The sequence below is a fragment of the Oryctolagus cuniculus genome, chromosome 11, assembly GCF_051225735.1.
Source record: "Oryctolagus cuniculus isolate XC-2025 breed Fujian yellow rabbit chromosome 11, ASM5122573v1, whole genome shotgun sequence".
Taxonomy (NCBI): Eukaryota; Metazoa; Chordata; class Mammalia; order Lagomorpha; family Leporidae; genus Oryctolagus; species Oryctolagus cuniculus.
In genome coordinates, this window is record NC_142877.1 from 97223316 (window position 1) to 97246177 (window position 22862).

Below are 22862 nucleotides of genomic sequence, written 5' to 3' on the forward strand. Positions count from 1 at the left end.
CCTCAGTCCTTGCCCTCACAGAGAGCCTTTCCATGAGTTGTTAGTTTCCAGCTCGGGGGCTTGAAAGAACACCAGTGTGTGCAATAGTGGTTCTGGAGGAGAGACGTCTGGAAATGAGGAGTTAGCAGGCCTGGGCCCCCTGTGGAGGATCTGGGGATGGGGGGGCCCTTTCTCATCGCCTCCAGGTTCGGGCTGCTCCGGGTGCCTCCGGGCATGTAGCGGGATTCCTCCACCTCTGCCTCATTGTCTCCTGACATTTTCTCTGGGTGTGCCTGGATCTCCCTCTCCTCTCCTCTCCTCACAAAGACACCATGATTCCCGGATGCTTTCCTCTTGACAGTCTTCACTAATGCTTCCACAAAGACCCTGTGTCCAGAGAAGGTGACATGCTGAGGTTCTGGGCGGACACGAAGGAAGATGAACGGTGTAGAAACCAATGAGGAGATCGAATGTGCAGAGGTGACCCGTGCATGAATAAATCTGAAAAAGGGAGGCAGCCACCGGTTGGAGGCAGGAAAGGTGCTATGGTTAGAATAGGACGCAGCTTCTCAAATTGCGCAGATCTTTAAATCCCAAAGTCACAAACGAATGGTACTGGGAGCAGGGAGTTGTGACCCACTGATGACATGTAGGAGGTGGGCCTGGTGGGAGGTCCTTAGATCACTGGGAACGTGCCCTCAGAAGTCACTTCTTCTAAGAAGCTTGGTTATAAAAGCCAAGTTGGGGCCGGTGCCGCGGTTCACTAGGCTAATCCTCCGCCTGTGGCGCCAGCACACCGGGTTCTAGTCCCGGTCGGGGTGCCGGATTCTGTCCCAGTTGCTCCTCTTCCAGTCCAGCTCTCTGCTGTGGCCAGGGAGTGCAGTGGAGGATGGCCCAAGTCCTTGGGCCCTGCACCCGCATGGGAGACCAGGAGAAGCACCTGGCTCACAGCTTCGGATCAGTGCAGTGCGCCGGCTGTAGCGCACCAGCCATAGTGACCACTTGGGGGTGAACCAACAGCAAAAGGAAGACTTTTCTTTCTGTCTCTCTCTCTCACTGTCCACTCTGCCTGTCAAAAAAAAAAAAAAAAAAAAAAAAAAAAAGCCAAGTTGGGTGAAAGGTCTCTGGCTCGGCAGTTCAGATGCCTGTAACCCATGTTGGGGTGCTTGGGTTCATGCCCTGACTCCACTTCCGGTTCTACTTCCTGCTGATGTGTACTCTAGGGGGAAGCAGGTGATGGCTCAGAACTTGGGTCCCTGCCACCCATGTGGGAGACCTTAATAGAGTTTTGGGCTCCTGGCTTTGGTCTGGCTATTGCAGGCATTTGGGGGAGTGAACCCACCAATGAGAGAGCTTTCTCTGTCTATCTCTGTGTCTCTGTTTATCTACCTTTCAAATAAATAAAGATGAATAAAAATTTTTTTTTAAATGTTGAGTTGAACCAATGGAACTGTGCAGCCTTGGACCATGAACCTCCCAAAACCAGGGCTGAAACAAACTGCCTGCCTTCATAAGTAGTTACCTGGTCAAAGTCACGAAAAGCTGACGATTGTAGGATGTTGTAATTTTTTTAAAGGTGTATTTTATTTATTTGAAAGGGAGGGAGGGAGGGGGAGAGAGAGAGAGAGAGAGAGAGAAAGGTCTTCCATCCATCCAGTGGTTCACTCCCCAAATGGCTGCAATGACTGGGGCTGGTCCAGGCTGCAGCCATGAGCCCAGAGCCTCCACCCTGGTCTCCCACATGGGTCAGAGGCCCAAGCACCTGAGCCGTCTTCTGCTGCTCTTCAAGGTGCATTAGCAGAGAGCTGGATCGAAAGTGGAGCAGCTCCACTTCCAACCGGGACTCCAACCGGCTCCCACATGGGATGCCGGCGCTGCAGGCTGTGGCTTAACCTGCTATGCTGTGACGCTGGCCCCAAGGGACCAGTATCATTCCAACGCAGGCTTCAGACCTCGTTTCCTGCCAGTCCAGGATGTGTCCCGGTACAGCTCTCAGGCTGCCGTCTGCAAAGCAACACTTTCTGGTCCAGTGCGGCTCTAATGACAGCGATAATGATAATAATGAGATTGGAGGTGGCCCCTCCTTCTTGTGTGAGGACCCCATTGTGCCGACTAATTGTGTAGAAGCAAGTAGGACAACTGTCTGTGGGTGGAAGCGGTGGGGAGTGGAGAGGAGTGTGTCATTTGGGCCCCCGGGGCATTCCTGCATTGCCCTGGCACCGGCTGAACCATGCATCTGGGCCATGGAGAATGCTGGGAGGGTTTGGGAGGGGGAGCTCTGATACTGGGGGGTCAACCTGCATCCCCTGGCTGTGAGACCAGGCAGAGTGAGGCCTGAGCAGAGGGAGAAGAGAGGACGGGGCGGCCCAGGACCACAGCCCCACACTGGCCGTCCAAGACGGCTGGGGGTGGTCGGCCCAGGGAGAGCACTTGGCTGGCTCGGGAGCCAGGGCTTCTGCTAGGCAGCGCTGGCGACAGAGGATGTCAGGCCCCCGGCCTTTATCTGTACCATGTCTTTAATTGCTGCTCTCCGACTTCTCACGAGCACCATTAAGGACTCCCCTCTTAGTAAATCTGTGTTCTAATGGAATAGCTGTTTTTTTGAAATGACCTTTTCTCAGGCAGCGTGCACTTTCATAAGTATGTATCGATTGGCTTTTAAAAATTCCTCAAATGTTTTCACTTGTCTTTGTGACCTAGTATTTGTCCTGTTCCCAGCAGCTCCTCCACATTCGAAGTATGTGCGGCTCTTCCCACAATGCCTTTCTGCCAGAGCTGATTTTGTCACATCTGGGCATTTTATTCTGCTTTATGGGCAGCTCACCGTTTGTGACTGGTCAGGTATGGGATTTAGTGATGCTGTCGCCTGCTTCCTGGTGGGCACACTGAGGCCCTTGGAGGCTAAAGGATGTGCCCCCAAACGCACGAGAAGTGTGTGAGAGCAGCTTGGAACCCATACTGTCCTACTCGAGAGGCAGCATGTGCTATTGTGAAACCTGCATTGCTAATTGTTTATTTGAAAGGCAGAGAGATAGGTGGGTAGGTATGTAGGTAGGTAGGTCGATCAATCAATTGATTAATTGATCTCCTATCCACTGGTTTACTCTCCAAATGACTGCAACAGCTAGGCCTGGGCCAGGCTGAAGCCAGGACCCAGGAAGTCAGCCTGAGTCTCCCAAGAGAGTGACAGAGACCCAAATACTTGAGCCATCACCCACGGCTTTCCAGGGTGCTCAGCAGCAGGAAGCTGGATTGAAAGTGGAGCCAAGACTTGAACCCAGGCACTGTGATATGAGTTGTGGATGTCTCCCAAGCAGCATTTGAACCTCTGTGCCAAACACCCATTCCGCTGTTCCTCTTGGCGTTACCTATATGTTTATGTGCCTCCCTACGTTGTTCAGTTCACAGTTTGTAGCTTAGAAATAAGCACACCCACGTGTGTACACTCATCGCTCACAAAGGAGCCGCGTGCGGTGAGGGCCATACATCCCTTTTGTGTGTGTTTCATTCCACATGTGTGTTTGACCTGCGCTAAGTCATGTCAAAACAAAGTGTGGTGCTCCACCGCCCCGGTGAACAGAAATCAATGAGATGACTTATGCTGGCCGCTCTCTGCAGGCACAGACAAGAATGTAGCCACTTGAAAATTTAATCCTTAATCCAATTCAGCTAACGCGCGTTGAATCCCAGCCATGGGCCAGGCCCTGTACTAGGCCCCGGGGGAAAGAGAGATGATTGAGATTGAGCTCTGCAACTCACAGGTTGCGAGAACAGGCTCAGGGCTCAGAGAGCTGGTGCTGAAGGCTGGAGGAGGCCCCAGAGACCCCTTCATTGTTGGGAGAAAGGAGGGCTGTGGTTAAGAATCTCCCAAGAAGGCATGCCCTGTGGCTGCCTCCGTGCCTAGGAAAGCACGCTGGAGGCGGAGCAGGTGTGCATGTGGCTGGGGGACCTTACCGCACAATCGTCACTACCGTCTTGTGTGTGTTTGACTATGTCATCCAAGTTTTTGATTACATTCTCTATTTCCCTTGCCCGTGTTACAATAGCAACTCCTAATAGTCACAGAGGTATTATTATAAAACTTCGTGCCGTGGAAGCTGCTGTTATTTGCATTGCTGCCGATGGAGAGCCTGGGACACAGAGAGGGCCGGTGGCTTGCTCACCAGTCTGTGAATGACAGAAACACTCTCCCTTCCCCTACTCGGCTCCAGCCAGTCCAGTCTGTGTGAGCAGTCCCCAGTAGATTGTGCTTTAAGCGCATTCAGGGCCTTTGCATGTGCTGTTTCTTTCTGGAACTGCACCTCTCACTCCTCTTGATGTGTCTGCGTGGCTCTTATCCTGGTCTCTGAGCTGAAGTGCTTTCTGTCTTGGACAGGCTGTCTAAGACAGGCTCCTTCCTGCCGTCAGTGTGGAGAAGAAAGCAAAGACTAGATCTCAGTGCCCAGGTGAACAGCTGAGCTTGGACACGACTTGTAGGCTGTGGGGCATGAGAGGCCCTGGGTAGGGGAATGGAGTGTAGGATGCCACGGAGTATGTTTTTGAAAGATTTTTTATTAATTTATTTGAGAGGTAGAGTTATAGACAGAGAGGTCTTCCATCTGCTGGTTCACTCCCCAAATGGCCAAAATGGCTTGAGCTGAGCCAATCCAAAGCTGGGAGCCAGGAGCTTCTTCTGGGTCTCCCATGCAGGTGCAGGGGCCCAATGACTTGTACTGTCTTCTGCTGCTTTCCCAGGCCATAGCAGAGAGCTGGATGGGAAGAGGAGCAGCCGTGACTAGAACCGGCACCCATATGGGATGCTGGCACCGCAGGCAAAGGCTCAGCCCACTACGCCACAGCGCCAGCCCCAGCCATTGAGTATTTTTAAGCACGGGTGATATGACCAGCTGTGTGCTTGAGAAAGACTCTGACGTCAGTGTGAAGGTTGATTGGCGACAGCGGAGGGCAGAAGCGGGGAGACTAGTCAGGCAGCTGCTGCGTGAGCCCAAGGGAGGGGCAATGAGCAAAGATGGAGTGGAGCTGGCTCGGAGGGATGCTCTGAACTAGCAGGCATCATCCGGGGGCTGTGAGAGTCATCACGCCGGCACAGCGTTGTTCAACATGTGGAGTATTGCTCAGTAAGCAAGATCCGCTGTTTCCCGAGTGTGTGACTGGATCCCTGTCCCCCGCAGAGCCATCCCTTAAAGGGACACAGTCTCCAAGCACAGCCACGTGTTCAGCCTCTGGGGAGACCTGCAGCCCAGAAACTTGTTCAGCACCGTGTACCTGATGTTTCCCAAACCCAGCTCAACTCAAGGAACGCACTTTGAGACATGCCGGGAGATGGATTAAAACCTACATTTTCCTATAGGGTCACATCCTAGGAGAACCTCTGTACTTGGCATTTATGATGCTGCTACCCTGGCAGCCTTTTTTTTTTTTTTAAAGATTTATTTGAAGGGCAAAGTTACAGAGAGAGAGAGAGAGAGAGAGAAAGGGAGAGACAAAGGTCTTCCATCTGCTGGTTCACTCCCCAAATGGCCGCAATGACAGGGCTAGGCCAGGCCAAAGCTGGGAGCCAGGTGCTTCTTCGAGGTTTCCCACTTGAGTGACAGGGGTCCAAGCACTTGGGTCATCTTCCTCTGCTTTTCCAGGTGCATTAGCAGGGAGCTAGATCAGAAGCAGAGTAGCCGGGATTTGAACTGGTGTCCATACAGGATGCCAACGTGGAAGGAGGTGGCTTAACCCTCTGCACCACAGCACCCCTCACCCTGGAAGCCTTTAACATTTTGTGCAATTGGGCATAGCAGTGACAGTATGATGCCAGTGCCAGAAATCATGTTAACCAAACTGCCTGCATCGCAGTCTGCTTGTCTCTGATGTGACACTGTAACACTTGTCTCAGCGGGTGGTTGTGTGGGTTAATGTGTCAGTCCTGGAAAGCCCTGGAAGCAGCGCGTGGCCCATGGCTCCTGGGATGGTGCTGTGGAAGGTTCCCCAGGGTCATGTGTCAGTATGGAGTCCCCAGTACAACCGTGCGGGGAGGTGGGCCCGATGGCGATGGTGGGCCAATGTTCAGGCTGTGAGGGTCCACGCTCAGGAATGGATTCATCCCAGCTGTGAAAGGGGTTCAGGCTACAGGCTGGAGCTCTTGCTTTCTCCTTCACACCCTCTTTTGCCCCTCTACCTTCTGCCAGGGGGTTCATGCAGCAAGAAGGCCCTTGCCAGAGGTGAGCCCCGGTCCCTTGGGCCTTCCGGCTTCCAGAATGGCAAGAAGCAAACGTTTTCCTTATAAACGCCTCGTCTGTGGCATTGTGGTAGAGCAGCACGAAACAGACTAAAACAGAAGGGTGTGGCCGGTGCAGCCGTGGTAAGAGGCAATCCAGGGGGCAGACGAGCCGTGGACGTTGAAGCTGTACCGATTGGGTTCGTATCAGCTCCTTCGCTCCCTTTGCGACTGTAGGAACGGCGAGTGGAACCTTCTCTGCCTCTGTTTCCCCCATCTGCAAAGCAGGGGCACTTCTTGTAGCTCCTTGCAGGTTTGTTGTGAAAAAAAAAAACAAATAAATCAAGTCATGTGAAAAGACATGGCCTGGCGTGTTAGATGTTTTGGCTTTCTCAAAAAACCCTTCTAAATTGTCTCTGTTATTAGCATAACTTTATCATGTAAATTGACTTTGTGGTTCCAATGATGAAGATCCAATTTTTCAGCTTTCCTGGCGAGCTATTTTGTTCTTATGTTTTGGCATCACCCTCTCCGGTTCTGGAGGGCTTTAGTTCGGAGCTGAGTTGGTCACCGTGGCTTCCTCTTGTGTTCAGCAAAGCTTGGTTTTGTCATCTCGTGGACTGGCCATCGGCGTGGCAGGCCGTCTTGTCTGGAGGCCACCTGGTCCCTCCTTGGAGCTCTGTGCCCATGCTGAAGCTGGGGACATCTGTTTGCATTCACTTAGTGGACACCTCGGCATGCTGTTGGAGCAACCCCCATGGGCCCACCCCCACCTCAACCTCCCCCAGCGTGGACGTGCTCCCCTGTTCTCTGAGAGAGAGAAGCCGGATTTCCTTGGGAAAACTTTTCTGATATTCTTTCGGTATAGACTCTTTAGAACAGGACACACTAACCCCCAGGTTCCAGCCAAGTACCTGAGATTTCGTTATCAGATTTCTTCAGGGACTGTCTGCTCTTCCCAAACAATTAGATTAGAGGACGTTGATGAAATTCCAGTGGCAGAAATTAGGAGTTACATTTCTGAGTTCGGAGTTTCTGGTTCAAGGTTGAAGAAGTAGCAAATTGTGACCGAGAGATTCTACCCAGTGGGGTCAGATTCTCAAGGAACCCCTGCCCGGCCCCTGGGCCTTGCACCTGCCCGGAAGCTAAGCTCCTTCTCAGAGGTGGGTCTCCTTAATCTTTATGTTGGCATGAAAACAATTAATAATTTAAGCTGTGCCCATTTTAAAAAAATGGAAATGCTGTATAAATACAGTACTGTAATAATAAATTTAAAAGTCGATCCAGCTGGGCACGGCTCCCAGACTGCCACTGAACAGAAACACAAATAAGTAAAGAAGAAGAAAAACTGCTGTATAATGCAAATGGCTGTGGCCTTGTTGCTGTCGGCTCCTCTCTTATTGCAAGTGTATGGTATTGAAGTCACATTACGGATGAATTGGTTTTGTGGGCTAACCTGGAAACCTAATCACTCTTGATAACGTTAGTTCTGTGGGGAGAAATGTTCTCCCTCTTATGAACAGATGGCTTGCAAGGAAATTTTTTTGGAACACAATAGATTTCTAAGTCCAAGGCCGCCTGGAATGTTAACCTCTAGCTGAAGGTTTTCTATTTCAGTCTGCTGATAGATGAGAATTATAGGCCTTCCAGAAGGCTCACCTCTGCATTTCCTCCTTAAATCCTCGCCACCCTCCTCATCCTAGGGGTGACCTCACCTTCTCTGTTCTGTGGTTGGAGTCCCCAGCCCTGTACACTCATCCTGGCTCAGCCCCACCCCTCTAACTCCCATGGAGGCCCCAGGGAGCCAGGAGGAACACTGAGTGTCTTCGTTTTCAGTGGGGATTGGGCTCCACAGGCAGCACCCCGCCCCCCAAGCCGAGCATCCACGGGGGTGGCTCTGAAGCCTGACGTCTGCCACTTGGCAGCTGTGTGACCCTGGCATGTTCCTGTCCTTCTCTGTGCCCTGTGTCATCCCTGTGGAAGGAGGTGGTTGTGGGAACAAACTTGAAACACACAGAGCAGGACATAGAGGGGTGTTCCCTCCATGCTGGTGTGCAGGTGGGGTGGGTGCTCAGGACATATTATGGCCTGCACAGATGTCTAGGTACGCAGGAAGCAAACTTGCTATAGGGAAAATACTTTCTCAATTCCAACCAGCAAGCTTAGAAACAAGTGTCTGGAATCTTCTTGTTCATCACTAGGTCTGGAACATACATTTTTAAAAATATTTTATTTATTTGAAAGTCAGAGTTATAGAGAGGCAGAGAGAGAGAGGGAGAGGGACAGGGAGAAAGAGTCAGTCTTCCATCTGCTGGTTCACTCCCTAAATGACCACATGGCTGGAGCTGGGCTGACCCGAAGGCAGGAGCCAGGAGCTTCTTCCGGGTCTCCCACGAGGCTGCAGGGGCCCAAGGACTTGGGCCATCTTCTACTGCTTTCCCAGGCCATAGCAGAGAGCTGGATTGGAAGTGGAGCAGCCAGGACTCGAACTGGCGCCCATGGGGGATGCTAGCACTGCAGGCGGTGGCTTTACCTGCTATGCAACAGTGCCGGCCCCTGAAACATATATTTTTATGAGATGGAGATAGAGGGCAGGGAATCAATGTACTAATTTAGTTGAGTGACAATATAAAAAGTTTATTATTTGGGGTAAATTAAACTCTAAATACAGTAGATTTTATAGCGAATTAATTAGAACAAGCCTTAAATAGTTTCATTCACTGAATTGTTAACACTTTAACCATGTTTTCCACCTATGAAAAAAATTTTTAATTAACTTTTTGGTTTGGGGATTTTTGTTTCTGCAGGCAATTTTTTCTTTGCATTTAGGCAAATTCTGTTTACTAATTTGCCAATAAGCTGTGTTTCCTTATTCAGTTCATCACGTAATCATGAGATCTAACTGGAAATGGGAGGTAGAAAAGTAAAGTAGTGATTGGGAATCTTAAGACTTTTGGAAAAGTACTTCTTTGGTTTGAATGTATATCCCCCAAAAGCGTATGTTGGGAACTTAATTCCCAGTGCCACAATGTTGAAAGAGGAGGGCCTGGTGGGTGGTATTCAGATCATGAGACCCCGCCCTCATGCATGGATGAGTCCAAGTTCAATCTCTTGCTCTTGCCCTTTCTAACTCCTCCATGGGATGGTGCAGCAAGAAGGCCCTGCCCAAGTGCAGGCCCCTCAGCCTTGGACTTTCTAGCCTTCAGAACAGTAGGGTGTGAATCTTATTGCTGGGATAGCCACACACAACAGGCTAAGACTGAAAATTGGCCAGCAGTCCCACTACTGTGGAGATACCCAGAAGACATGGACGCATTGTATCAGAGAGATGCGCCACCATATTCATAGCAGCACTGTTCACAGTAGCCAAGCTATGGGATCAGCCAAGTGTCCCTCATCAGATGAATGGATAAAGAAAGTGTGGCACACACACACACACACACACACACAGTGGAATATTACTCAGCTATAAAAAGAATGGAATTCTATTATTTGCATCAAAATGGTTGCAACTGGAGGATACTACATTGAGTGAAATAAGCTAGACACAGAAAAACAAATTAAGCATGTTCTCCCTTATAGGTGGGAGCTGAAAATTTTTAAAAATCAAGGAAACAATAGCAAAAAAAAGAAAATGTTTTGTCGAATTTTGTTTTGAATCCTTGTTGGCACATCGCTAGGAGTCACGTATTACTATAGTTTTGATGATCTGTGACTGCCTTGAAGCTTACTGTATGGGGGAAGTTGGCATCTGTTCATGAGATTGTTGTTTCTAGCTCCTGCCTGTGTTCCTGCTGAACCATAGTCTTTTCGCTTTTTGTTTGTTGAACTCTGTATTTAGTGGAGCGGTAAGCCTTTGACTATAGTGTAAAATGAAAATGTGCTGTCTGAAAAAATTTTTTAAAGAACATTGGTCCTGAGGAGTGGGGCTGTTGCTTTAACAAATACCTGAAAATATGGAAGTGACTTTGGGAGTGGGTAATGAGGTAGGGGCTGGAAGAATTTGAAGGAACTAGCAAAGGCCTCAATGGTTGTCAAAGGGATATTAAGGATGGTTCTGTTGAGGAGAAGAAGACACGAGGTGTGGGGAAATCTGGAACTTCGTAGACGCTGCTTCAGCAGTCATGAGCCGAGTGTTGATGGAAATGGGGGGTAGGGAGTAAAGCCCACTCCAGCGAGGACTCAGGTAGAGCTGAGCAGCAAGACACTGGGAATTAGAGTAAAGTCATCCATATGATACAGCTGCAAAGAGCTCAGTGGGATTGGGTCCATACCCTAGGACTTGGTAGAAGGCAGAACCTAAGAGTGATGCGCTAGGCTCTCTGACAGTGAAATGTTGAAGGAGGTACGTAGCCACTTTGAACTATATATAATAAGAGATGAGAGAAGAAAAATGATTGGAAAACAGAACTGAAAACTAACAGAGAAGCGCAGCAGAAAAATTTGGAAAATTCACAGCCTGGCCATGTAACGAGTGAAAAGGCATCTTTAGGAGAGCAAACCAAGAGGGGGGGCCAAGTGACCCATTGCTAAAGAGATTAATTTGGGGAGAAGGAAGCTGGGAACTACTCATCAATAGTAGAATGATCTGGAAAGCATTTCAGAGTTCTGTAAGGCAGGATACAACCTTGAGGGCAAGGTTTCCAGAGGGGGTGCCCCCAGGGCCTGAGCATCCCCCATCCAGGGCCACCATAGGACTGTGCTCCTCACATTCTTAGTGCTACCTGGCTACCCCAACTGTGGCCCAGGCAGGTGCAGGTGCATGTTGGGCCACTGCTTGGGACCAATACGTGGTAGGCCTTGATAGGTGCAGCGGAGGGGCCTGGTGGCCTCCACCTCCATGTCACAGGATGTTGCGAGAGCCTGGGGTCCCATACAGAAGTTTGCTGCAGGAGCAAGGACAGAGGACAGTGCAGAGTGAAGCCATGGCAACGGGACAGTCCCCAGTATCCCAGGACTATGGGGCTGCCACTGTGCAACCCCAGCCTGAGAAAGCTTCAGGCACAAGACCCTGACCTGAAATTGCTGCAGGGCAGGCAGAGCCCATCAAAGCCATAGGCTTTGAGGTTCAAAGGCCTCAGAGGTTCAAGCCCTGCCCTATTATGGGACATGGACTTGAAAGAGATCATTCTGGAGCCCTAAGAGTTAATGTTGTTTTCTATGGTGAGTTTTGGATATTCTTGGGGCCAGTAACTCCTTTCTTCCTGCCTGTTTCTCCAGTTTGAAATGGAAATTTCCATCTTATACCTGTCTCATCATTGTATTTTAGAAGCTCTTAACTTGTTTAATTTCACAGGCTCCTAGCTGGAGAGGAATTTGCCTCAAGATGAATCATGGCTGGAGTCTCATGCCTATTTGATTTAGATGGAACTCTAGACTTTGGGCTTTTTAGTTGATGCTGGAACAAGTCAAGGTGTTGAGGCCATGAGGATGGGATATATTTATTTTGCATGTCAGAAGGATGTGAATTTTGGGAGCCAGAGGTGTAATACTATGGTTTGAATGTGTATCCCCCAAAGCGTGTATTGGAAACTTAACCTCCAGTGCAACCATGTTGGGAGGTGTGGCTCACGGGAGCTGTGTAGCTCCTGATTGGATGAATGCTGATTATGAAAGACAAGGGCTTGAGGCTGCCAGTGCAAGCTTTCCTTCTCACCCTCTGTTGCCTTCCACCTTCCGTTGTGGGATGTCACTCACGGCGAGAAGGTACTCACTGGCTGTGGACCCCTCAGCTTTATACTTCCCAACCCCAGACCTATCAAAAACAAATCTGTATTCTGTATAAATTACCCAGTCTGAGATATTCTGTGATGGCAGTGCAAAACAGACTGTGCCGGATCCTCAGTAGGGGATTGGGCAAGAGCAATAGCTCAGGTTAAGAGAGCAAAGGTATCTATCTGTGACATTCTTTCCAGAACGCACCCGTTCTAATCGGAATCCAATTTTCCTCTTCTCTGTGGCCTGAAGAAATGGAAATGAAGCCAGTTAAGAAACCAGACTCTCTGAGCTTGCCTCACCGAGGAATTAGCCTCACCGAGAGATTTTAATTCCATTTGGGCAATCGTTTAAGTGATTACACACTTGACCACTGCTTTTGTTGACACGCACGAGGAAGAGTGATGGCTTTCAAAAGAATTATTTCTAAGTAACTGATTTTGTTTACCAAAATGTGGGAGCTATAAGGTCTGATCCCCCTCCTTTAGAAATTTCAGTGTGTGGGCAATGCGCTGTCATAAGGATTTTACAATCTGCAATGTTTGAGAAGTCATAAGATCCTGTTGTTGGTTGGCCATCTGGTTATACATTTTTGGTGTCACGGTTTGCTATTTATTTATTTATTTATTTATTTTTTACTGATGAGAGGCGAAAATAGGAGTTCAGAAATTTCATAGGTTTTTTTTTGTTTGTTTGTTTTTCTATAAACAAGGACTTTTTTTTTTTTTTAGTTACTTGACATGATTTTGTTTTTTATCCTAGGCAGTGTAGGAATTTTGATTCCTTTTTTTTTTTTTTTCCAAAAATGAAGCAACCTGAACTGCTCAACTCCTAATTTGATCCCTAGATCTGAACTGGCTTTGAACTTCAAAAGTAGCTTCTTTACCATGGAGTCAAACATAAATCAAAACTCTAGAAAGAAAAATCACCCACAGAAAGGACCTGTGGCGATTGCATGGCTCATCCATTCATTCACACATATTTATAGGAAGCCTAGTATTTGCATCTTGTGCTGCCAGACTCTCAGGGACTTGCTCCAGAAATATTAGAGGTGCTCCCCTGCCTCTGAGGAGCTCAGCGCTCACTTGGGGAGCAACGACATAGACGTACGAAAACAGTGAAGCTGAAATTCAAGGCGGCGTGTGATTAAATAGCAGAATGTGTGGTTCCGACAAGAAATGCTACAGGAGTTCAGAAAAAGGAGTGATAACTCAGTGCGCGCTACTGTTCTCTGCCTACAAATTGGCAAATTGTAGCACTATTTGTATGAAATATTTTACACTTGTTTTTTTGGCAGCCGAGGCCTTGACTCGCAGGCAACATTAAGAGCCTATGAAAATGTTTGTACACCAGTCTCTCCAGAGTTGGCTGAGTTTTGTTTTCTTCTAGGCAGAGGAAGTGCCTTCTGCAAACCCGCGTGCCCATGAGAGGCAGGGAGGTTTTTCACAGTCGCGGTCTCTCTCAGATAGGAAATAAGGAACCAGTGTCTCTCTTCTTGGTGTTTCAATACAGCAGTACTTGTCCCTGCATTGCAAACTCGCCCTGACATGGAGAGGTGGTTTAATTTGAACTTAATGTCCGTGACGGACAAGCCAGCCATCAAGGGTCAGGTAGATTGATGGCTTTGGAGGATCGTTAATGAAAATCCCTTTGGTGACGGAGGGTGGAGAAGAAACTGACACAGATGGAGGAGGAGCCAGGCCACAGCGGTGCTCACCATGGGCGGGGCTTCCCCCAGATGTCAGAGGAGGGTGACACGCTACAAGAACTGTGCTTGGGCTTGATGCTTAGCGAAACTCCCTGACTTCCTGTTCTATTTTTGCCATATTCACATTAGTACACGGCTTAAAGATGAAACTAGGAGACCTAAATTCTTAAGAATTCAAAGAGAGAAAGAGGAGGGCAGGAAGGAGAAGCAAACCATTGTGGAGCCCGATGCCGCTACCGTACCATGTTCCACTCCAATCCCTCAAAAACTTTCTACCCCCGAGTGCAGTCATCATTCGGGTACTTTTTAATCTCATGATTTGTGTATTTTCAGCCTGTTTTTTTTTTTTATTTGACAGATAGAGTTAGCCAGTGAGAGAGAGAGACAGAGAGAAAGGTCTTCCTTCCGTTGGTTCACTCCCCAAATGGCCACCACGGCCGGTGCTGTGCCAATCCAAAGCCAGGAGCCGGGTGCTTCCTCCTGGTCTCCCATGCAGGTGCAGAGACCCAAGCACCTGGGCCATCCTCCACTGCCCTCCCAGGCCACAGCAGAGAGCTGGACTGGAAGAGGAGCAACCGGGACTAGAACCTGACATCCATATTGGGATACTTGGTGCCGCAGGCAGAGGATTAACCAAGTGAGCTACGGCGCTGGCCCCTTCAGCCTGTTTTAACCCTCACTGGTCACAGGCTCACTACCCTTTTAACCTCTGACCGCGAGTTGATACAGATACTAGAGGTGCTTTGTTCTTCCTTGATACTAGAAGATAAAGTGGCACTTGGTGTGCCTTCTTGTCAGTTTGGTGGCTCATCTGCTGAGCCCGGGATTCCCAAGTTAGCATGACCCAGAGTGACTGGACACATTCAGCAAGTGAGTGATCTCCCCATTACGTGCTGAGCGTCTGTTTATCCAAACTGTTGGCCCTGGTCACAACATGAGACTTATCTGGGGCATCCTCCGGCCTGGCGGACTGGGGGAAGTGGCCCTGGACACTGTTTCACCCATAACTTTTGATATAATTTGTCTCTGTCTCAGTAAATGTTACACAGCAGATGGTTATGGAACGTCTTATCAAATTCCTGGGCAGACTCTGCCCTTGAAATATTTTTATTTAATTACCATACTGCAAGGCACAAACTAGCAGCTTTGTTAATATTAGTTTTTAACACAAACGTTACCTAGTAGGTTGATGTTAAGGGAATGAACTACAAATCCAAAACATATACGATTTGGGAATGCTCTCTTGGCCTGCTCTTTGCTAGGTGTTTAGCAAAGGGAGCTCTTTATTGTAGAATCATGAGAGGATGTACTTCGAATGTGTTTGGCAATGTCAGCTTGAGAGATGGCTCAGGAGTCCAAGTTCAACATGTTGTCTACATTTGTTCATTGCTGCTAGACATGATGGGAAAAAAATTGCTCTGCTGTTTTCTTGTTGCTTTTCATGGTTTTAGCATCATGTTCCTATTCCTGTTCAAAATCAATAATCCACTGTACAAAGTCTGGCATTTTGTACTGAAGCCAAGAGAAAGTTTTAACTAATGCATGTATGGAGTTGCTGTTTTGTTGCTCTTTTCTTAAAGGTGTACTTTTCAAGGAGATTGCACACATTCAGAGAACTTAGACAACTGGCTGGGTGTTTCCTCTGGAGGGAAAAAGTGTCCCAAAGTGCAAATAGTTCGAAGCAACAAAGATAAGGTAAGAGGAAAGATTTTAATTTGTCTCCATTGTAACATCCTCAACTGATGCTAACTTCCTTCTGTGTGTAACCTATCTATTTGCAGACAAAGAGGCTTAGTTGTAAGAGTCCATTCATTTTGTTCATGATTTTGTGCCTACCACGCACTCTGCCAGGTGCCGGGGGTATCGCAGTAATCAAGTCACATCATGGGCCTGCCCTCGTGGAGTTTGTTATCTTGTAGAGCTAAGTGTGACCCTCCATAGGTGAGCTCAAAGAAAAGATGGACTTTTAATGCAAGAAATGCATATTGTCTTCAAAACTAGAGAAAAGTAAGTTCAGACTCCAGGTCAACAAGATTCCTAACAGGTGGCTTAGCTGTAGACTTTTGTCTTGCTTTCTGGTTCTTTATCCTGCTGTGTCCAGCTCTTCCCACAACTGTCCTGTGAACATGGCATCAACTAATATTGACAGGGATGGAGAGAAAACCAGTGTGTGCTTCGGACATTGCAAGTGAGGTCCCCTGCAAAGCCAGTGGGCTCTTGTCACTAGATGAGAGAAGGGGGACACTGGGCATACTCCAGCATTTCCTGATGTTGATACCAACCATGCCCCAGAGGGAAAATGCAGCTTGTGCCTTGCAATCTCAGTGGTGCTGTGAGGAGACATTTCCTCCCTCATTATGGCTCTTGTGTTATGAATAATTGTCCCGAGTCCCCATCAGAAGCCGGTTGACCTGTCTGGTGAGCTTGCTGTGTTTTATGTGAATGCCACATTAACGAGGAAATAGGCTACTTTCGCTTTTCCCTTACACTTTGCCATTTCAAATAGCAAGAATCCTACCACTTAAGATGATTTAACATTTAATAAAGGAGAGCCAGAGCATTTAATGAGTGATAAATAATAAAAGAATCAAGCTTTCAAGTCACAATGGATCAGAACTCTTGGATTTCAAGGTATCTGGCTGTTGCGGGAGATACTTTCTGTTGTCTTCTTTTTTGGGGGGCATGGGAGAAGGAAGAACTTTCAGAGCCTTCATACAAACCTCCACTAGCCCTGAACTGGAGTGAATGGATTTGGTGGGGAAGATGCTTCGGCCTCCACGTATAGATCAGGTCAAAATTTTCTTTCTGTTATCAGTCTGAAAGTTGGCTGATTTTCATACAAATAGAGAATGCTAGAAAGTATATATACCCTGGGTATATACCCTGGGTTCTGCTAAGTGATTAAGATTAAGATTATCCAGGGTTTTTTTCTTTCATCTTTTTTAAAAATTTAAGGGCTAGATGTAGTGGGAGGGAGTTGCTTGTTCATTAAATAGAAAGTACTGCTTATATAATTTGCTTATCTACATATGGATTCACTTGTATAAATTAATCATCACTTATATGTAGTCTGGAACATTTCAGAAAATGCTTGTCACCTGAACACCACTAGTGCTGTCTTCTCCCTCCCAAATCCTATTGTGGTTTACCTGATCCTCCCAGAGCCTTCCACACAGCCATTCCCTCGTTTACTCCCTTGCCATCACTCTCAAGACAAAGGAAATAAGAGTTTGGTAATCTGATTAAAGCTATACTTGAAACTAGCCTTGAACTGACTCTTTTTTTTTTTTAATTTAAAGATGTATTTATTTTATTTTATTTTATTTTATTTGAAAGTCAGAGTTACACAGAGAGAAGGAGAGGCAGAGAGAGAGAGAGAGAGAGAGAGAGAGTCAGTCTTCCATCCACTGGTTCACTCCTCAGATGGCCGCAACGGCCAGAGCTGTGCCAATCTGAAGCCAGGAGCCAGGAGCTTTTTCCAGGTCTCCTACGCAGATGCAGGAGCCCAAGGACTTGGGTCATCTTCTGCTGCTTTCCCAGGCCACAGCAGAGAGCTGGATCAGAAGTGGAGCAGCCAGAACTCAAACCGGCGCCCATATGGGATGCCGGCATTTCAGGCAGTGGCTTTACCCACTACGCCACAGCACCAGCCCCAGAACTGATTTTTTCAATAATGTTGATAAGACATCTGATCCATTTCTTGACCATATTATTTCCAAATAGTTCCTACTCTTAGGGCATCTGTGACTTAGCTGAAAAACTCAAATCTTTGTTTGTTTACATCATATTTGACCCTGCCCTACATAGACAGCTGTGTGTGGTCATCCCCAGTTCCATCTATTAGCTCAATGAAAAGAGTGTTTGCTAACTGCCTGTCATATGCCTGGTCACCTTCCAGTATTTTTCTTTCAAGACTTATTTATTTATTTTGAAAGTCAGAGTTACAGAGAGAGAGGGAGAGACTGAGATCTTCCATCCACTGGTCACTCCCCAGATGGCCACAATAGGCAGGGCTGAGCTAATCCGAAGCCAGGAGCCACACATTTCATCCAGGTCTCCCATGTGGGTGGCAGGGGCCCAAACACTTGGGCCACCTTCCGCTGCTTTTTTTTTTTTTTTTTTTTTTTTTTTTTTTTTTGACAGGCAGAGTGGACAGTGAGAGAGAGAGAGACAGAGAGAAAGGTCTTCCTTTGCCGTTGGTTCACCCTCCAATGGCCGCCGCAACCGCGCTGATCCGAAGGCAGGAGCCAGGTGCTTCTCCTGGTCTCCCATGGGGTGCAGGGCCCATCCTCCACTGCCTTCCCGGGCCATAGCAGAGAGCTGGCCTGGAAGGGGGGCAACTGGGACAGAATCCGGCGCCCTGACCGGGACTGGAACCCGGTGTGCTGGCGCCGCAAGGCGAAGGATTAGCCTAGAGAGCCGCGGCACCGGCCCTCCACTGCTTTTCCCAGGCCATTCAGGGAGCTGAATCACAGCTGGAGCAGTCAGGACATGAACCGGCACCCGCATGGGATGCAGATGTCACAGGTAGTGGCTTTACCTGTTATGCCACAATGCTGGCCCCGCCTTCCAGTGTCTGTGTGAGGACAGGAAAACCCCCTTCTAATGTAGAACTTTCATTCACAAGAAGCTTTGTTTCTTTCTTTTTATTTTTTTAAAGATTTATTTATTTATTTGAAAGGTAGAGTTACAGAGAGGCAGAGAGAGAGGTCTTCCATCTGCTGATACACTCCCCAAATGACTACCATGTCAGGAGCTGCGCCTATCCAAAGCCAGGAGCCAGGAGCTCCTTCCAGGTCTCCCATGTGAGTACAGGAGCCCAAGGGTTTGGGCCGTCTTCTGCTGCTTTCCCAGGCCACAGCAGAGAGCTGGATCGGAAGTGGAGCAGTCAAGACTCAAACCGGCGCCCATATGAGATGCTGACACTGCAGGCGGCAGCTTTACCCGATACGCCACAGTGCCGGCCCCTGAAGCTTTGTTTCTTTACATAAAACAATTAGAAGACAGTCCATCCTTGTCCTCACCATGGAATCCACATTAGAAAGAAGTAAATAGAGCAATTCCAGTTGCCTTGGAGGGATTTCTGTGAAGTTTTATTGAGGAAAAACAGCAAGGTGCAGAAAGTATGCATAACATGATGTTACATCGGTGCAGAAATGTCCCTCTATGTGTTTATGTAGCTGTGTCTCTGCATGATGATTTGGGAGCAGAGCCTTCACGTGAGGTTGTAAACCTGCCTCCCCCCGCCCCCCACCCATGGCATGACAGATGCGGTGGCAGGGGTGGGGGAGCGGAGACAAGGACAAGGACAACAGGAAGAGGAATGAAAGCCTCACCTCCACACAGACTGAAGGGGACAGGAGGCCTGATCGCATGTGTGCATTATGTAAAATGACACGGCTTTACACCTATACAGAGATTCTTAACGTTCAGTCAATGGGTCACACTAATAAAAACAGGAAAGACAAAGGAATAAAGTATGGCTCCCAGCAACATGGGGCTGAAGCAGAAGCACTAAGAAACAATCTTACCAATCAGAGCTGAAGAAGGAATTCTCCCACCGCTGACGCTGTGAAGGTTGGCCTTTATTTCTGCCCAGCGCAATAGTCCGAGAAGCAAGTACCAAGAGCAATGACTGGAGTGAAATCCATAAAATACCATTATTTGCTCTTATTAAGTAGCTGCGTATCTGCAAAAGCTACCTACATTAGCTGTAAAAATTATTCCAATGAATAGAAGTGAATGAAGTGCTGGAAGTTTGATAAATATCCAAACACCAGGAACCTTACTACATGGGCGGGGGGTGTGCAGCACAGTGGCTGAGTCATCGCTCGGGACCCCCACGTGCCGTGATCACAGCCCAGTTCACGTCCCAGCAGATGGAAGATCGAGCTCTCTCTGTTTCTCTGCCTTTCAGTTAAAATGAAAATGAACAAATAAATACAACTTTTTAAAAAAAATTCAAATAAACTCACTACCTGTCAGGTAAAACAAACTTTTAACTTCAATTAATAAAATGTCTCATTCATAAAAACAACAGAAACTCTCAGGCATAAGCTTAAAAAAAAAAGGTGTATGCCCTATATTTTAGAATCATTTTTACTAGGAGGTATGTGTTGGATGGAGACAACTATGAAAAACAGTGATATTGGCTCTGCAACAGCTTATCTTAAGCCACTTTTTTCTCAAACTAATTAGACAGCAGAACAGTGGTCTATTGAGGCTATTTATAATTCATCACAGTGAAACCTTATCAATTAAAAACATAAGCATAAACAAAAACAGTTTACAAGGTGTTTTCCTGGAAGATAGGAAAAATATCTTGAATATATCCGGACACATTGTCTGTGGGTTTTTTTTAAGGATTATTTATTTACTTATTTTTATTTGAAAGGCAGAGACAAAGACACACAAAGATGATCTTCCATCTGCTTGCGGGTTAACTCCCTAGTTGTCTGTAACAACTGAGGGAGGGCCAGGTTAAAGCCAGGAGGCCAGAAGTCAATCCCAGTCTCCCACATGGGTGGCAGGGACCCAAGTCTAGAGCCATCACCTGCTCTGGCCCAGGGTGCATGTCAGCAGGTAGGTGGAATTGGAAGCGGAGCCAGGACTTGAACCCAAGTACTCCAATGTGGGTTGTAGATGTCCAAGCAGCGTCGTAAGTACTGTGTTACCTGCCTGCCCCACATTGTATGTAGGGAAAGTCGTATAAACATGTAACTTATTCCCTAACCTATTTTTCTAGATTTCATGTGATCCCAGAGAAATTTGAATATATTTTGAAAAAAAGAAATTTATTTAGGCAGTATCACCAGTACTAGATGATAAACATACATTCCAAAATACATTTGTGTATATACTATATGTATATGTAGTGTGCATATATAGTTGATATATGTATTAAATAATAATTCAATCCATGATTCCGATCTTAAAATAGGTATATGAAAGTACTTTGTATTTTGAAAGTTCATAGAAAATGTATTTTGAAAATGAAAAATGAAATTATTTTTATTCAAAAAATGAGATCATGCATGGTTTTTCATAATAAACCTTTTATGGACTTTTTGAAGACCCATTGTATGCATAGATTTAAGATTTTTTGCCCCAAAGTAAACTTGTGTTCTAATTCCATTTTTCCACAGACTTTGGAATTCTCTTGCATAGATCCATCAAATATAATACAAAGCTCAGAAATAAATGTAGAAGTTTCATGGGTCAGATTTCATAAAATAAGAGGGAACAAAAGGATTATTTTATAAAAAAATTGAGATAACTGCTTATACTATGAAAACATAATTATGTTTTACATTAAATATAAAAAGAAAATTTAGGCTATTTAAGGAATTCATTTAAAAAGATAGCTTTAGAAGAACTGAAGGAAAATGGAATTGAACATCAGATAATTTGAAGGTCTTATTATTTTCTTAGCTCTGAAGCAGTACATTATGAGATGACAAAAGTAAAATACGTAAATATGTAATTTCCTTTAAAAACACCTGTGCAGAAGAAAGTAAGAGTTAACTACAACATATTCTTTAGGAAAAAGATTTGCCATAGACAGAATATTAATTCTGAGATAACAGAGCTAGAGAAAAATAGGAAAAACATCAAGACACTAACAGGGCCAAAGGATTTATTCTCACTAGAGAAGATTCATAAAGTAGATAAAGATGAGCAAATATGCTCAAACTCATTTGTTATCAAATAAATACAAATTAAAGCAAAAGTCATCTATGTTGACACCCAGAGTCGATAGTTTCAATCAACATAACCTTTTTGGAAAGCAACTGGCAACGTGTTTCCAAAGTCATAAATGCATTCATTCTGTCTGAAGCATCAACTCCAGAGGTAGCATCCTGAGGAAGTAAGTTGAAAGGAGAAAGACCCTAAACATGACTGTGCCTTGGCCGTAGTATTTATAGGATTTGGAACCTGGAAAATAACCAAGTGTTTGGCAATAGGAAGAATAGCTGAGTAAAACGAGGTGTGAGGGCCTGACGGTCCCAGTGGGCAAGGGCTCTGGCCTGATGGACGTTGCAGCCCAACTTTCCCTCCAGGGGCTGGGTCCCTGTCACCCTTTGTGTCTTTACTCCTTACCCAAGATATGTTAAGAAGGAGCCATCAGCCAGTGAGGATTTCCACGCTGGGTCTGTCAAGCCGAAGCTTCAGCTTTCTAAACATACTTGCCCAGAACCCAAAGTCAAGCAGAAACACCTTCCCCTCTCTGGTGACTCTCCAGTACACCTCAAAAATGCATGCTGTCTCGCGTCACTCCAACCTGGCGCCTGCCCCACTGATTGCCAAATCTGGACTTGCTAAGTTTACTGGTGCACTTGAGCAGATGCTGTAAAGTCATCCTCCAACAGGGCTGATTGAAAGTATTCTTTAAAAAAAAATTTTTTTTTATTTATTTCTAGCTATGTTAAATGCAGAGCAACAGAGAGAGAGAGAGAGAGAGAGAGAAAGAGATATGAATCTTCCATCTACTGGTTCCCTCCCCAAATGCTTGCAACAGCTGAGGCTGGGCCAGGCTGAAGCCACAAGCCAGGGATTCCATCCTGATGGCGGGGCCACAAGTACTTGAGCAATTATTGCAGCTCTCATTAGCAGAGAGCTGGAATAGCAGCAGAGGCGGGACTCAAACCCCGCACTGCAATGTGGGATGCGTCCCAAGTGGCTATGCCAAATGCCCACTGCCAGTTGGAAGCATTCTTAAAACTCTTCATTACCTTCTAGGATACACACTCTCCCCTCCTCCTCTCTGTCCATGCCTCCGACCCCTTGCTTGGCTCCTTCTCTCCCTGACTCTAAATATTGCACCTGTATAAGGCTCAGTATGGGCTGTTCCTCTCTTCTTACTTTATGCTTTGTCTGTGAACAATCATATCCACTCCCAAAGCCTTTATTTGTCATCTGTATGTTCCTGTCTCCTTTATTTCCGGCTTAGATTGCTCCCGCAGCTCCAAGCCGTGTCTAACTCAACATATCTTCTTGATGATCAACTGAATACAAAGGGACTTGAACACGTTAGTGGGGGTGACAGAGTGGTGTGGTGCTTAAGAGATCACTTGGATGCCTACATTCCATATTAGAATAACTGGGTTCAAATCTCTGCTCCACTCCTAATTCCATCTTCCTACTAGTGTGCGCCCTGGGAGGCAGCAGAAATGGCTCAAGTAGCTGAGTCCGTGCCACCCACATGGAAGACTAGAGTTGAGTTACCAGCCCCTGGCTTCCACTAGGCCCAGCCCT

General features: G+C 46.8%; 1 protein-coding gene across 2 annotated transcripts in view; it reads left to right on the top strand.

The window, feature by feature from the left end:
• PLXNC1 (plexin C1) overlaps window positions 1–22862 on the top strand; it is a 158728-nt gene that overhangs the window by 49485 nt on the left and 86381 nt on the right. For both annotated transcript variants that reach the window (XM_008256886.5, XM_089308756.1), the window contains exon 5: window positions 15188–15302. In XM_008256886.5, the coding sequence (XP_008255108.5) occupies window positions 15188–15302 (115 nt within the window). The remainder of the gene's footprint in view (window positions 1–15187; window positions 15303–22862) is intronic.